Source organism: Chelmon rostratus, chromosome 24, assembly GCF_017976325.1.
Source record: "Chelmon rostratus isolate fCheRos1 chromosome 24, fCheRos1.pri, whole genome shotgun sequence".
Classification (NCBI taxonomy): domain Eukaryota; kingdom Metazoa; phylum Chordata; class Actinopteri; order Chaetodontiformes; family Chaetodontidae; genus Chelmon; species Chelmon rostratus.
The window spans coordinates 495,739-508,885 of record NC_055681.1 but is presented as its reverse complement, the minus strand read 5'-3'; the positions used below and the strand labels follow the sequence as shown (position 1 = coordinate 508,885).

The following is a 13,147-nucleotide window of genomic DNA, read 5'->3' as shown; positions in this document are numbered from 1 at the left end:
ATTGTAGGGTAGAGTCCTGAAATCATGAACATTATTCAGTAAGAAACGGGGGCTTTTGATGCCCTTCAAAACCCCAGCAGGCCTTCAGTAACCACCCTAACACCCCATCCCACTGCTAATTGGTTCCTTAGATATCATTGTTTAACCGACAGCAGCATCAGAGCCTGCTGACGGTTCAGTTTGGTATCAGCCTGCACAAACGAGTTTCTCCCAGATGACATGAGTAATTAATCAGCTGTGACCCCGGATCAGCTGCAGCAGCTCTGATTAAACAGCTGGACAGACCAACAGCTGCCTCCTTTTCCATGGAAATCAGCTTCTTTTTCCTCCACATGTTGGATCTTTTCTCGTCTTTGGCTCTGGAAACAGTTTCTCTGACTGAAGTCGGTTGGAGGGGGCGTCGGAGGAATCGTCTGTGATTTATTGAGTATTATTGATCCTTCAGCCTTCACAGCAGCCACGGCCCGGAGTTAAAGTTGAATTCTGCTATTTGTTGCGCTGGTTTCCAACATTTGGTGAATGTTTGTTACGTTAACGCTGGCTGAGCTCACCTGCCTGCCTCAGGATGCGGTCCATCTGTTATATAAAGCAATATTTCATGTCTCTTCACTCTGGTAGCAGCAGAACCCTGTCGACTGATGGTGGTGACCGGCCTAAAGGAGCCTCGTCAGCCTTTCTGTTTCCAGCAGAGGGGACAGAAAGTCCGGCTGCATGTGGATCCTCCACGTTTCAGGCTTTCTTTATTCTAACTGGAGGAATATTAGAACTGCGAAATTTCATTCAGAAATTAGAAATACAGAAAAATAATCAAACGGTTTGATACTGGTTAAATATTTAACAGGGAAAACGCCTCGGTGGGCTTCTCTTCTGTCTCCCTCGGTTTTATTTGTCGCAGTTAGCTGAATCTTGAGTTTGGGACAGTTTCTGACAAACAGTTCGTCAGCTGCAGCTCAACACCTGGAGGACTAAAACACAATCAGACGGCTTCACTGGACTCTGAAAGCAGTGATGGAAGAAGTACTCTCATCCTTTTGCTGAAGTGAAAATAGTAATACTGCACTGTAAAAGTACTCCTTCACGAGTAAAAGTCCTGCATTCAAAAGTTTACCCAAGTGAAATATTACCATGAAAATGGAGCTGACCTGAAGTCCAGGACTTGGTGTGGTTGGTGACTGACAGTCTGGTGCTGGATGCTGAGACCAGGTCTTTGTCTGGACCTTCGCTGCCCTCTAGTGGCTCGTGATGGGCTGCACGTTTACAGTAAACTTCATCGGTACAAGCTGATGAAAGGACGATAAACCCTCATTAACTGGTCCCACTGGTGCAGGTTTGACCATTAAAAGACCATTGAAGACGGCTAACAACCAGTTTAGACCATTTAAAGATTTTAGATGATTTACAACCAGTATAAGACCAGTTTAGACCAGTAACAGACGACTAACTCAACTAATAATGGGTTTAGGTGATTAAAGGAAAAGCTAAGAGCTAAGCTAAGTGGCTGCAGCTCCTTATTTCCTGCACACACATGAGAGTGGACTTCCTTTAATGACGGGAACAAACCTGTGACAGGTGTTCAGTCCTTTTTCATTCAGTTTGTCCGTTAGCTTTTTGTGACAGCAGCTTTCCGTCCTGTTTTTAGCCTTTGGTTAAATAACAGATTTCACCTCAAACCTGTGACACATTAACAACACATTTTATTCAAAGTGTCGAGCTTCTGTTACAAACACCTGTCAGTCTGAATAATTCATGATCATCGCAGCACAGCGGTGTTCGAGCTAATACACACACCTGAGCAATGATCAGTATTTACTGTCAAACACAGAAAATCAGGTGAAACGTCATCACGGTCTGTCAGTCAGCAGCACAGTCTGTGAAGTTCAGCCCTCTGAACTCAAACGTGACATTTTAACATCAAACCAGAAGCTTTTTCATCCGTTATTGACATGAAAATAACAGCAGAGCGATGTAAAACCTGGAGCTTTAAAAAATGCTTAAATATTAAGCTTCAAGAAGAAAATGCAAACGTAAACTGAAGAAAGGTGCCAACAGATGTCGACAGTCTTTACAAAGAACAGTGAATATTTTTGGTTGATCATCATGAGATGAAATCACGACCTCCAGTTAAATCAAACTGAAGTTGTTTGAAACGCCAGCTCTGTCACCACCTGCTGGTCAAACACCGCTGCTGCACTTTGAAGCTGAAGTCATTAAAAATATTTTTAATCATGTCAGATGATTTTTGGGTTAAACCTGGTTATAATTTTACATCTGTAGAAGAAATCCACGATGCTGCTTCAAGCATCTGCAGCAGATCTGCAGAATCTTCAGGATTTTTAATGATTTTCACTCCTTTGATTCAGTTTTCACTCAACATCAAAAATATCAGAGTTCCTCCCTGTGACGTGATTGTAACCTGATTTCTTTTTCATTCATCAGTTTTTTGTTCTCTTGCAGTCTCAGCAGTCATTCCCCCGGTCTGTGGCCTCTCCTGAGGGGTCCACTGCACTCTGGGAAATGTAGTCCCTCCAGTGGGTCCTGGATCTGCTCTGGAGTCCGCCCAGAAAAAAGCCGTCCAGCAGGCGTGGTCAGAAGGTACGAGCTCCTCTAAATGTGAAGGAGGGGTTGCTGATGTTAAAAATGTGCTGTCCAGCAGCCCATCACGGTCTCCGCATTTTAAAGGTCAGAGCTGCCCCCGGCCGATGGAGCCGGACTGCTGCAGGTCCTGCAGGTCTCTGTAAAACCCGGAGCTGGCACTCTTCCCAGAGTACCTCGACAGACTGTACGTTCTGTAGCTGAGCTGCAAGACCTGTTGAACCGAGCGAGACACGGCGGCTCTGAAGGTCTCCGTCCTGGCTGTGAAGAGGATGAAGATCTGAAAGCCCTGAAACACGAGAACAGGAGAACTCAGGTATTCAGGCTCAGAGTGAACAGGTTTCGACATTATGACGCTGATTTTCTGTCACCTCAGCGTACCTGTGTGGTCGTACAGAGGCAGAAGACGACGCTGAAGGCCAGGTGGGTTTCTCCCGTCGTGACGAGCACCAGGTACCCCAGAGTCCAGGACAGACCCAGTAAGACCACCAGAGACAAACTGATGAGGGACTTCTTCCACAGAGACAAACGACTGGAGCTGCAACAACAGCAGGTTGGTGAGGAGCAGCAGACTTGAACTGGTGGCCCGAATAGTTCGTCACAGATGACGACTCGTTACCTTTTCAGATTGGAGTCCGTCCTGCACGTCGTCAGAGAGACCAGAACCAGCAGTCCGCCGTTGTAGACCAGGATCAGACCGACTGGAAGGAGGAAGCCCCAAAACATCGGCTTCCCAAAGTCAAACTGTTTGTCCTTATCCAGAGCTGCGAGCCAGCAGCTACAAAAACAACACAGGAAGAGCGAGAATGAAGACGATGAAGATGGAAACGACACGTAGAACTCGAAGACTCAAATCCAAAGTTTCCAAAGACGCCAAATTTTGTTCATCTAAAGACTAGAGATGGGATTTATGGCTCTTTGAGGGGAGCCGGATCTTGGTGAGCCGTTCCTTTCAAAGAGCCGTTCAAAAAACTGGCTCATTTGGCTCATTTTTATATTTATTAAGTTTTAAGAAGGCGGTCTGGCCTTAACTCATTTTATCTTGGAAATAACCACTGGGAGGAATGAATTCAGATATCCCACCAATATGAGTTTAAATTATTCTGAAATATTGATTATAACGTTATTTGACATGTGTGGATTAGATTTCTGATCTGGATTCATTGTAAATATTCCACAGGGTGGCGCCACATCACTCTGCTTTGACGGCGCTTTGCTTTTTTTTTTTTTGTAACTGGCGCACTCACGTGAAGGCAGCGTGCACAAGGTGGCGTGATGCTATTTGCATATCTAATAAGCACAGAGCAGCTGGGCAGCGCTCCTCCTCATGTAACTGGAAAAAAAAAAAGAATGGCTCCCAGCTGCGACTCGGTTCCCATCGTTCATGTTAACGAGCCGTTCAAAAGAACCAGTTCGTTCGTGAACGTCACAACACTACTAAAGACAGAAAGTTGAACAGAAAAAAAGTGCTGGACCCACAATTCCTCCTGTCTGTATCCCAGAGGATCGTCCACCCTGTAGGTGGCGCCCAGCGTGATTGCCACGACGACGGCCGGCACTCCTGACGGGAGACAGGAAGTCAAACAACATTTAATTTCTACACTTGAACATCAGATTGTCTTCTAGCTCAGTGTCGGTGTTGATGCTGAAGTTAGCTTAGCTTAGCATAAAGACGGCTGTGGTCGCTCACAGGACCTCGTACTTGTAATGGTCGAAACTGGTCTTTTACTGGTCTAAACTGGTCTTTTACTGATCTAAACTGGTCTAAACTGGTCTTTTACTGGTCTAAACTGGTCTTTTACTGATCTAAACTGGTCTAAACTGGTCTTTTACTGGTCTAAACTGGTCCTTTACTGATCTAAACTGGTCTAAACTGGTCTTTTACTGGTCAAAACTGGTCAAAACTGGTCTTTCACTGGTCTCAACTGGTCTTTTACTGGTCTAAACTGGTCTTTTACTGGTCTAAACTGGTCTTTTACTGGTCTCAACTGGTCTTTTACTGGTCTAAACTGGTCTAAACTGGTCTTTTACTGGACTAAACTGGTCTCAACTGGTCTAAACTGGTCTTTTACTGGTCTAAACTGGTCTTTTACTGGTCTGAACTGGTCTTTTACTGGTCTAAACTGGCCTTTTACTGGTCTAAACTGGCCTTTTACTGGTCTAAACTGGCCTTTTACTGGTCTAAAAGCAGAACCTCTGAATATTCCAATAATAACGGAGCAGGTGAAGCAGAGTCACACCTGAACTCTCTCCAATAAACAATCTACTCATGTCCCACACTGTGAACGTGAAGCTCGTACCCCATCCCACAGCCAGACTGAGTGCTCTCCAGTGTGGAGGAAGACTGGTGCGTACGGTCCGGACCAGCAGCACCAGCTCCGTGCCGTACAGGCTGCTCCACGCGAAGGTGGCCAACAGGAAGAAGTGAAGCAGAGCCGCCACCGCCGAGCACGGGCCTCGGTCCGGCTCCACGTGCTCCTCGGAGTTCGGGATGGAGTTGGTTTGAGCGTCGGCCTCCGCCGGGGTGTCGCTCTGTCTGCCGGAGTTCTGGACTCCAGAGAGGAAGGTGATGATGAAGGCCAGCAGGCTGACGCAGATGGACAGCAGAGCCGTCGTGGAGCCGCTGTGAAATCTGAGAGAGGATTAACCTTTGAGTAAAAAGGCAACGATAATGAGAGAAAAAGTCTTTCCAGAATGAAGTCGGAGTGTTTGCCAGAGAGGATGGAAGTGAAATGCTAAAGGAAATGCTAAGTTAAATGCTAACTTCACTGACGCGAGCTCACTTCTCTTTGATGTGGTGAATGATGGTTACAACCAAACCCAGAATAGAAAAAGAGAGTCCAGCGATGGAGATCCAGTCCAGAGCTTCTGCATATTGGTATTCCTCTCTGAATGACTGAAACAGAAACACAATCAGGTTTTCACAAAACGTCCGTCATGATGCTTTTTTCTCATTGAGTGTTTCAGCTTCACTTCAAGCCTTCTGTGTACCAGGAAGTTTCCATCCCCCCCTGCAGTTACACAGAGTCATCATCTGTTGTCCACTGACAGAAATGGATCCAGATTCGCAGCCTGGTGTAAATGTGCTCTTTGTTTGAGTCGTGATATTCACCCAGAGAGCAGCGAAGTTGGTGGTGTGGTTGCAGAAACACGTCAGGAGTTCGTCCGAAGCGTTTCCCTTCGAGCAGCCGAAGGTGCTCCAGTCCCCCAGACTGTAGTTCCAGAAAACGCAGGCGAAGTCGTACAGCGACGCTCCCGCCACCATCTGAAACGACAAAGAGCAAATGTACAGTTCGGCCTCCTGGAAGCAGAGACTAAAGCCCAGTTCACGCTGTCCACCACGGCCACGAAGGTGCGTTCAGGTGTTCTCGAAACCACAGTTTGTTCTGATTGGCGCCCGACGAACCGAGGAACGATTCTCCTGAAAGCTCCTTCGAGCTGCAGGAGTTCCCTGAGGATCTTCATGTTTTTAAGGTTTCTTCAGTCTGACAGTGATCCAGGGATGCTAACAGGAGTTCCTAATTCATCAGATCGCTAATGGGACTAATTTATGAGAATGAAAACAAACTTTTCAGCTTTGAAAGCCCCTGCAGGCGATCGTGTGTGTGTGTGTTCAGGTTGAGGCCAGAAAAACCGACAGAGGCCGCGCTGATTTTTACATTTTGCTCTGTTTGACAGTCGTGAACAGAAGCTGGATCTCTTACAGTCGGTCTGAACAGCATCTCCACGGTCCCCTCCCGACCTCCGACGCTGGCCGACAGGACCCTGACAGCGGCCCGCTGTCTGCTGTGGCGTCTGGACCTGAAGAAACGGTCGTTCTGGTAGAGGACGAAACCCACCGAGACGTTCGACGGCTCCCGACGACCACGGACTGCTTCTGCAGACACATGAGACGGAAGCAGGAAGAAACTTTGGTTTTAAGAGTCAGATATGCTAAAAATAAAACACAGTTCAACTAGTGTGGGAGCGCTGTTTTATTCTCCTAGTAGCACTGAGGTGCAGAAAACTCACCTGGTGGGAATCGTACGTATATCAGGGCGTCGGCCACGAGCCCATTTTCCAAAGCCACGCTCGACGCGTTGGTGCTCAGCTGAATCCGGTTGGCAGTGAAACTGCTCGAGCCTCCTGAACACACGCAGAAACAGAGCTGTGAGCGACGTTGTCTTTAAATGTGAAAAAGAACACAAACATGGACGCCTCACAGTGGAATTAAACTGGAACTGCAGCTTTGAGGCAGTCAGGTGATGGAAGACATCAATACATCATTGTTGACTTTTGGTTCCACGTGGATCACGTCATCAGCGTCCATGTGTGGAATTTCTGTCCACATTAAATGATGTCACCTGACTTCCTCCTCTTGCCCGCGTCATAATTACTCCGGCCACTAGAGGTCGCTGCTGAACACATGTACCAAATGTAGAATATGTAGAACGTACATACAGATGGCTTTGTTGCAGAGAGTGTGTGTTGGGCTCTGGTTGATAGTCCAGATCTGTGGTAGAGAGCCTCGAGTCTCGAGAGAGTCTCGAGTTGTACAGCGACATGAACGCTGAACAATAATCATGGGAAAGTTTCCATCTGTATTAGCTCCTGTATGACGCGAGGACCGCATCTGCACACGGTGCCAACAGAGCGACTGTTAAAACCATAAAACCATAAAAAGGTTTTAGTGGACCCACAATGTGCCCGCAAACAAAGCACAGCCCTGATTCCAGAACAGCTGTGACTCTGAAGCATCAGGCCAACAGAATGTGATCACTGATGATCCTCTCTGACAGAAACTGACCTGAAAACAGCACAAAGTCAATATATTTACTGTCTGAGCTCATCAGCTTCATTGATTTCTGTAAATATCTGCTGATTCTGGATCTGATGCAGCAACACGTTTCAAACACGTTGTGACAGGAGCAACTAAAGACTGAGAAAGATGTGGAACGCTCCAAAAACACCTGTTTGGATCATTCCACAGGTAAACAGGTTGATTGGTAACAGGTGAGAGTATCATGATTGAAAGGCTCAGTGGTTCACAGCGAGGAGCGAGGGTCAACACTTTGTCAACACGTGATTGGATAAAGAGATTAATACCTGGACTCAGGAACACTTCAGGAAACTGCTGTCAGTAAACAGTTTGATTGTTAATGACTGATTCTGGTTTATTGGTGTTTTACAGTCTGGACGTCTTTCTACTTTGGACTTTGGACTAATGAACAAGTCGAATGACCCAGCCATCACTTTGACCGTGTGTCTCAGCTCGTTATTGAACTCGTTTTACCAGCTCAGCTGTAAAGACTGAAGGAGGCCTGGACAGGAAGCACAGACCTCCTGCAACTCAAAGTACTCTAAAACCCTCACTTCAGTTCTGGATGGATGAAACCACCTCAGGACCACTGACCCTCAGTAAACGAAAGCTTTGAACCGGATCGGTCCAGGCAGATATCAGCACACTGACCTGAGAGAGAGGTGAACCGGACTCCCTGAGTGTCGGCAGCGGGGATCTGTGCTGACTGGACCACCAGGTTTGGTTGAACCACCTGAGACTGAGCTGCGTTGAGAGTGAGGCTGAGGTTCACAGAGAGCTGGTCCAGGGTCACCGTGAGGCTGCACACACGATAAAGTCCGGTAAACACGTGAACGCCGTCAGATATGCAGCATGAAACACGTGACTTTGTGTTTGATTATAGCGAAGCGCCTTAAAAAAACAAGCTAACCCAGCCCCCCTCATGTCAAATCCAACACATTTCAGCTAAAATCCAAAGTGGAAGAATCTCTCCCCGACATGTGGGCGGTGTAGTTTTAACCACGATAAGACTCTGCTCACCCCAGAGTGGCGTTGTTCTCCGCGCTGTCGTCCGGAGCGCTGGCGTTCAGCAGCTGGCTGACTGTAGCGACCGCCGCCACCCTGACGCTCTGCGGTACAAACATTAGCAAAACGCATCTTCAGAGTTGGACGTGCACTAGATTTGACAGAGCGGAGCGCAGGACTTCCTCTTACCTCAGTGACGTTCGGAGACAGGAGCAGCGCGTTGGCGATCTGAGCCGCCACTGTGATGTTTTCGGCCGTCAGCTCTTCGGGTTTGGAGGTCAGAATTTGAGTGCTGGTCGCCAGCGACTCTAAATCGGTGAGGCTGGTGAGCTGAGAGAGGAAACACGTTTTCTTCAGTTAATTTTCTGTCATCCTTTCCGGGCCTAAACGTGGGATGGGACAGAATAAGTCATTCTCACATTTTGCTGGATGTCGCTGAGCGTCTGGGTACACTGGAAGCGTTGTGGACGCTCGAACCGCGGTCCCTCCTTGGTTAAACATCTGGTCAAAGCCAGCGGTTTACCAGCTGGATGAAATGGTGCAAGTTAGCGTGGGGGGTTTTGTGTACCTGATAGATGGTAGACTGGCAGGTGGATGGAGGTGGCAGCGATTGGACGGGTATCTTGATGGTTGGTAGAAACTTACCGCCGCTCGTTCCTTGTGGACAGAGTTCGTCAGAATATGCAAACCAGCCGGAGAGCGTGCGCGGGAAGCTGAATCCATCCAACTCTTGTGCTCGGCAGAAGTTTTCTTTGAGGACAAGTTTGGTAAAAGATTAGCTGTGTTGATGTTCGACCGAGTGACACAACAAGCGTGAAGTGGACTTCAGGGAAAGGTTGAGGCTTATCATGCAGTTCTGACATCAGCCACAGGGTCACATGGTTGGCTGCCAGCTAGCTCGCAGCTAGCATCTGTACATCTGTACGGCCGGTACAGATGCTAGCTAGCTCGCAGCTAGCATCTGTATGGCCGTACAGATGTACAGATGGTAGCTAGCTCGCAGCTAGCATCTGTACGGCCGGTACAGATGGTAGCTAGCTCGCAGCTAGCATCTGTACGGCCGGTACAGATGTACAGATGCTAGGTAGCTCGCAGCTAGCATCTCAAATTCATGGAAATAACGTGAGACCAAATCCAGCTTCACCTTCTGTCTGAAAAGTGATCTTAAAGCGAAGGACGATCACCTGGCAGTGATCTCATCATGTGACTCACGAAAGGCCACTCACCTTCTGAGCAGGTGACTCCCGTCCAATCGTCAGGACAGATACAGACTCCCATCAGGACTGTCCCACCATTGGCACAAACCAGAGGAGGAGGAGGAACAGTCGGAGTCGTAGTTGTAGGAGTAGTAGTATTAGTAGGAGACATAGTAGTATTAGTAGAAGGAGGAGGAAGAGGAAGAGGAGCAGAAGGAGTAGTAGTATTTGTAAGAGAAGTAGGAGGAGGAAGAGGAGCAGAAGGAGTAGTAGTATTTGTAAGAGAAGTAGGAGGAGTAGTAGTATTAGTAGAAGGAGGAGGAAGAGGAGCAGAAGGAGTAGTAGTATTTGTAAGAGAAGGAGGAGGAGTAGTAGTATTAGTAGAAGGAGGAGGAAGAGGAGCAGAAGGAGTAGTAGTATTTGTAAGAGAAGGAGGAGGAGTAGTATTAGTAGGAGAAGTAGTACTATTAGTCAAAGGAGGAGGAAGAGGAAGAGGAGCAGAAGGAGTAGTAGTATTTGTAGGATTAGTAGTATTAGTAGGAGAAGTAGTAGTATTTGTAGGAGTAGTAGGTGGAGTGGTAGTATTAATAGGAGGAGTATTAGTAGGAGGAGAAAGAGGAGGAGTGGTAGTATTTGTAGTAGTGGGTGGAGTAGTAGTATTAGGAGGAGTAGCAGTAGTAGTAGTAGGAGTAGGAGTAGTATTAGTATCACTAGTGGTAGTAGGTGCGGTAGGAGGAAGCGGAGCAAGAGTATTAGTAGAAGTAGTAGTAGTAGTCGGAGTGGCAGGAGGAGGAGGAGTATTATTTGTAGGAGTAGTAGTCATAGGAGCAGTAGAAGGAGGAGAAGTAGTAGGAGTAGTAGTATTAGTAGGAGTAGTAGGTGGAGTACTAGTATTAGTAGGAGGAGGAGGAGGAGGAGCAGTAGGAGTAGTAGTATTTGTAGGAGTAGTAGTCATAGGAGCAGTAGAAGGAGGAGTAGTAGCATTTGCAGGAGTAGTTGGAGGAGTAGTAGTATTAGTAGGAGGTGGAGTAGTAGTATTTGTAGGAGTAGTAGTCATAGGAGTAGTAGAAGGAGGAGTACTAGTATACGTAGGAGCAGTAGGAGGAGTAGTAGTATTAGTAGGAGTAGCAGCAGCAGTCGCAGTAGTAGGCAGGAGGATGACAGTAGCGGTGGGTGTCGGCGACACGGCGGCGCTGCTGGTTTTGGTGTCTGATGCTGATGGGGGGGTGGGGGTGGACGGTACTGCAGTTGTGCAGGTGGCCAGAGGAACAGCTGTGAGGAGACGCAGAAAGACTCCTGTTAGCTTGAAGTTGTTGTGTCCTCACGCTGTGCACCACCTGTCAACCTGCTGCTATGCTAGCAGCTCTGTGAGGCTAAATGCTAAATGCTCAGCAGGCACAGAATAATACTCACCATGTTCACCGTCTTAGAGTGTTAGCATGCTAACATCAGCTAATTAGCCGACACAGAGAACAGCTGAGGCTGCTGGGAACGTTCTGCAGGTAGCCGATCATAAACAAATCAGAATTTGGACCAGGTGGTGGCGCTAGATGAAAAGTCAGAGGATCACTGGATTTATTGGGATTAATTCGAGCTTCTCGTGTGGTTTAAAAGTTTAACCAGTGAAGCAGCATTTTCATTTCACTTGTTCGAGCCAGTTCTCAGATTTTTAACTTCTGATTACTTTGAAGCACAAACTACATTTTTGGTGTCATTGATTTCATTTCTTACAGTAAAGCCCGACAATGAGTCATGAAAGAACCTGTTCCTGGTCCTGAAAGGTTTGAACATACAAAAACAGACAGTTTTCTTGAATTTAAAATGAAGTGCTGCACTACTGCCAGTGACTGAACTCACAAACACCTGCGAGACGGTTTCTTACCCCCAGCGAAAACGAGCAGAAACCAAACGTCCGTGTTGATCATGGCTGCAGCTCGGAGACGGCGGCGCGTCGTTACAGCCCCGTTTCTGAAGTGTGCTCATGTTGTCCTGGTCCCGGCTTTGAAGTGAGGAGGGACAGGTAGCGTGGTCACATTCAGCACCATAAAGAGGCACACGAGGAAATCATAAAACACAAAGTGCAGCTCAAAGTTCTTCAGCGGCTCTCAGCAGGAAGTGATCGCTGCTTATTTTTCTTCATTTCTGTCTGAAAATGTCACTTTTTGTGTGCATCTTCCTCTAGAGCCACACTCGCCTGTGTGCAGGGATCTGATTGGAGGGGAAACCAGACTCAAAAAAACCCCATCATCGATCATCAAAAGGGAAACAGGCTCGTTAACGTCCGAGGTGCTAAATGATGTTTGTGTTGTGATTGACAGATTTATGACTTTCCCATCAGAGGAGGTCAGCCTGACTCAGCACTTCGAGCTAAATGCTAATGTTCTTACAATGCTAGTTCATCCTGGGGGGAACATGAACGTCTGAACCACGTTAATCACCATCATCCAGCAGCTGTTGAGACAGAGCTACGCTGCTAACGTGGCTAAAATATGAGCGACGTGTGCTGCTGTCGGCAGGGAGTGTTTTCCCCTCATCGACCACCGGGGGCAGCGGCAAGACTCTCTCAGCTTCAGACGCTCGTTCGGGCCTCAGAGAGGTAACGTTCACCGTTCATCAGAGGTGTTTTCAAAGCGTACGTCTTGATTTAAGTGGAGAAAAGATTCGGTGATCACGACCAAGTTCTAACTCTGCTGAAAAGATGACAGACGGAGTGTTTTCATCTGCAGGCGAGGCAGCAGGAGACGAACCTCCAGCAGCTGACATGTTTCTGACCTCTGAGCCAGCTGTGAGGTGGACCAATCAGAGCTGTCATGAGGTATCCACCTGACTTTTGACCTCCCAAAAACGCTTTTCGCCATCCGAGGATCAATAGATCATCAACCAAAAACAACAGGAGGGAGACAGAGAGCCGTTCAACATGAAAAACCGTCCAGTCACCAATCAAACAGGCCCGTTAGTGGTTCACAGGTTGAACAGGTGAGCTAAAAGAACAGATTAACGGTCATTTATAAAGGATGAGTCATCAGCTGGAATAGCTAAAGGTGATAAACAGGTGAAATAGTCAGCTGATCTAACAGGAACGAAGAGCTGGAGCAGCTAACAGCAGCGGATAATGACCTGAAGGTGTTAGCTTAGCTTAGCTGAAAGTAAAAGGCTAAATGCAGTGTATTCAGTGGTTGGAAGCTTGTTGCGCTCTGCGGTCGAACAGATGCAAACAAACAGGAACTAAAGTGAAATAACATCATTTCTGTCATTAATCTGGTTGATCTCACTGTGGAGGTTTGTACTGCGGCTGTAGGGGGCGCTAGCAGCACCTCACCCTGGTGCTTTCTCCTCCTGAAGCTGGTTGACATGTCGCTGTAATGAGCAGCCGGGGTTTGTGCTATTGATTGTCAGCTGACCTACATGCTGAGCTGTTAATGATTCAACCTGTGGCCTCTCAGAGGAGCCTGTGGAAGGGGGGGGGGGGGGGGGGGGTTCTGGGCGGTTTTGGGAGTGAAGCTGGACCTGGACCTGGACCCGTGGGTCTGAGGCTGAACTCGGCTCACTCAGTCTG

General features: G+C 47.6%; 1 protein-coding gene across 1 annotated transcript; it reads right to left on the bottom strand.

Annotated features, from left to right (window-relative positions):
- Positions 1-2,680: 2,680 nt before the first annotated feature.
- On the bottom strand, positions 2,681-9,763 carry LOC121627657 (adhesion G-protein coupled receptor G7-like). Its single transcript, XM_041966683.1, has 14 exons — positions 9,622-9,763; positions 8,815-8,921; positions 8,585-8,725; positions 8,411-8,499; positions 8,042-8,190; positions 6,604-6,717; positions 6,297-6,469; positions 5,705-5,857; positions 5,376-5,488; positions 4,893-5,224; positions 4,072-4,153; positions 3,212-3,370; positions 2,974-3,130; positions 2,681-2,881 (listed from the first exon to the last, which is right to left on the bottom strand). The coding sequence occupies exons 1-14, from the start codon at positions 9,761-9,763 to the stop codon at positions 2,681-2,683; spliced, it is 2,112 nt and encodes a 703-aa protein (XP_041822617.1).
- Between the last annotated feature and the right edge of the window lie 3,384 nt (positions 9,764-13,147).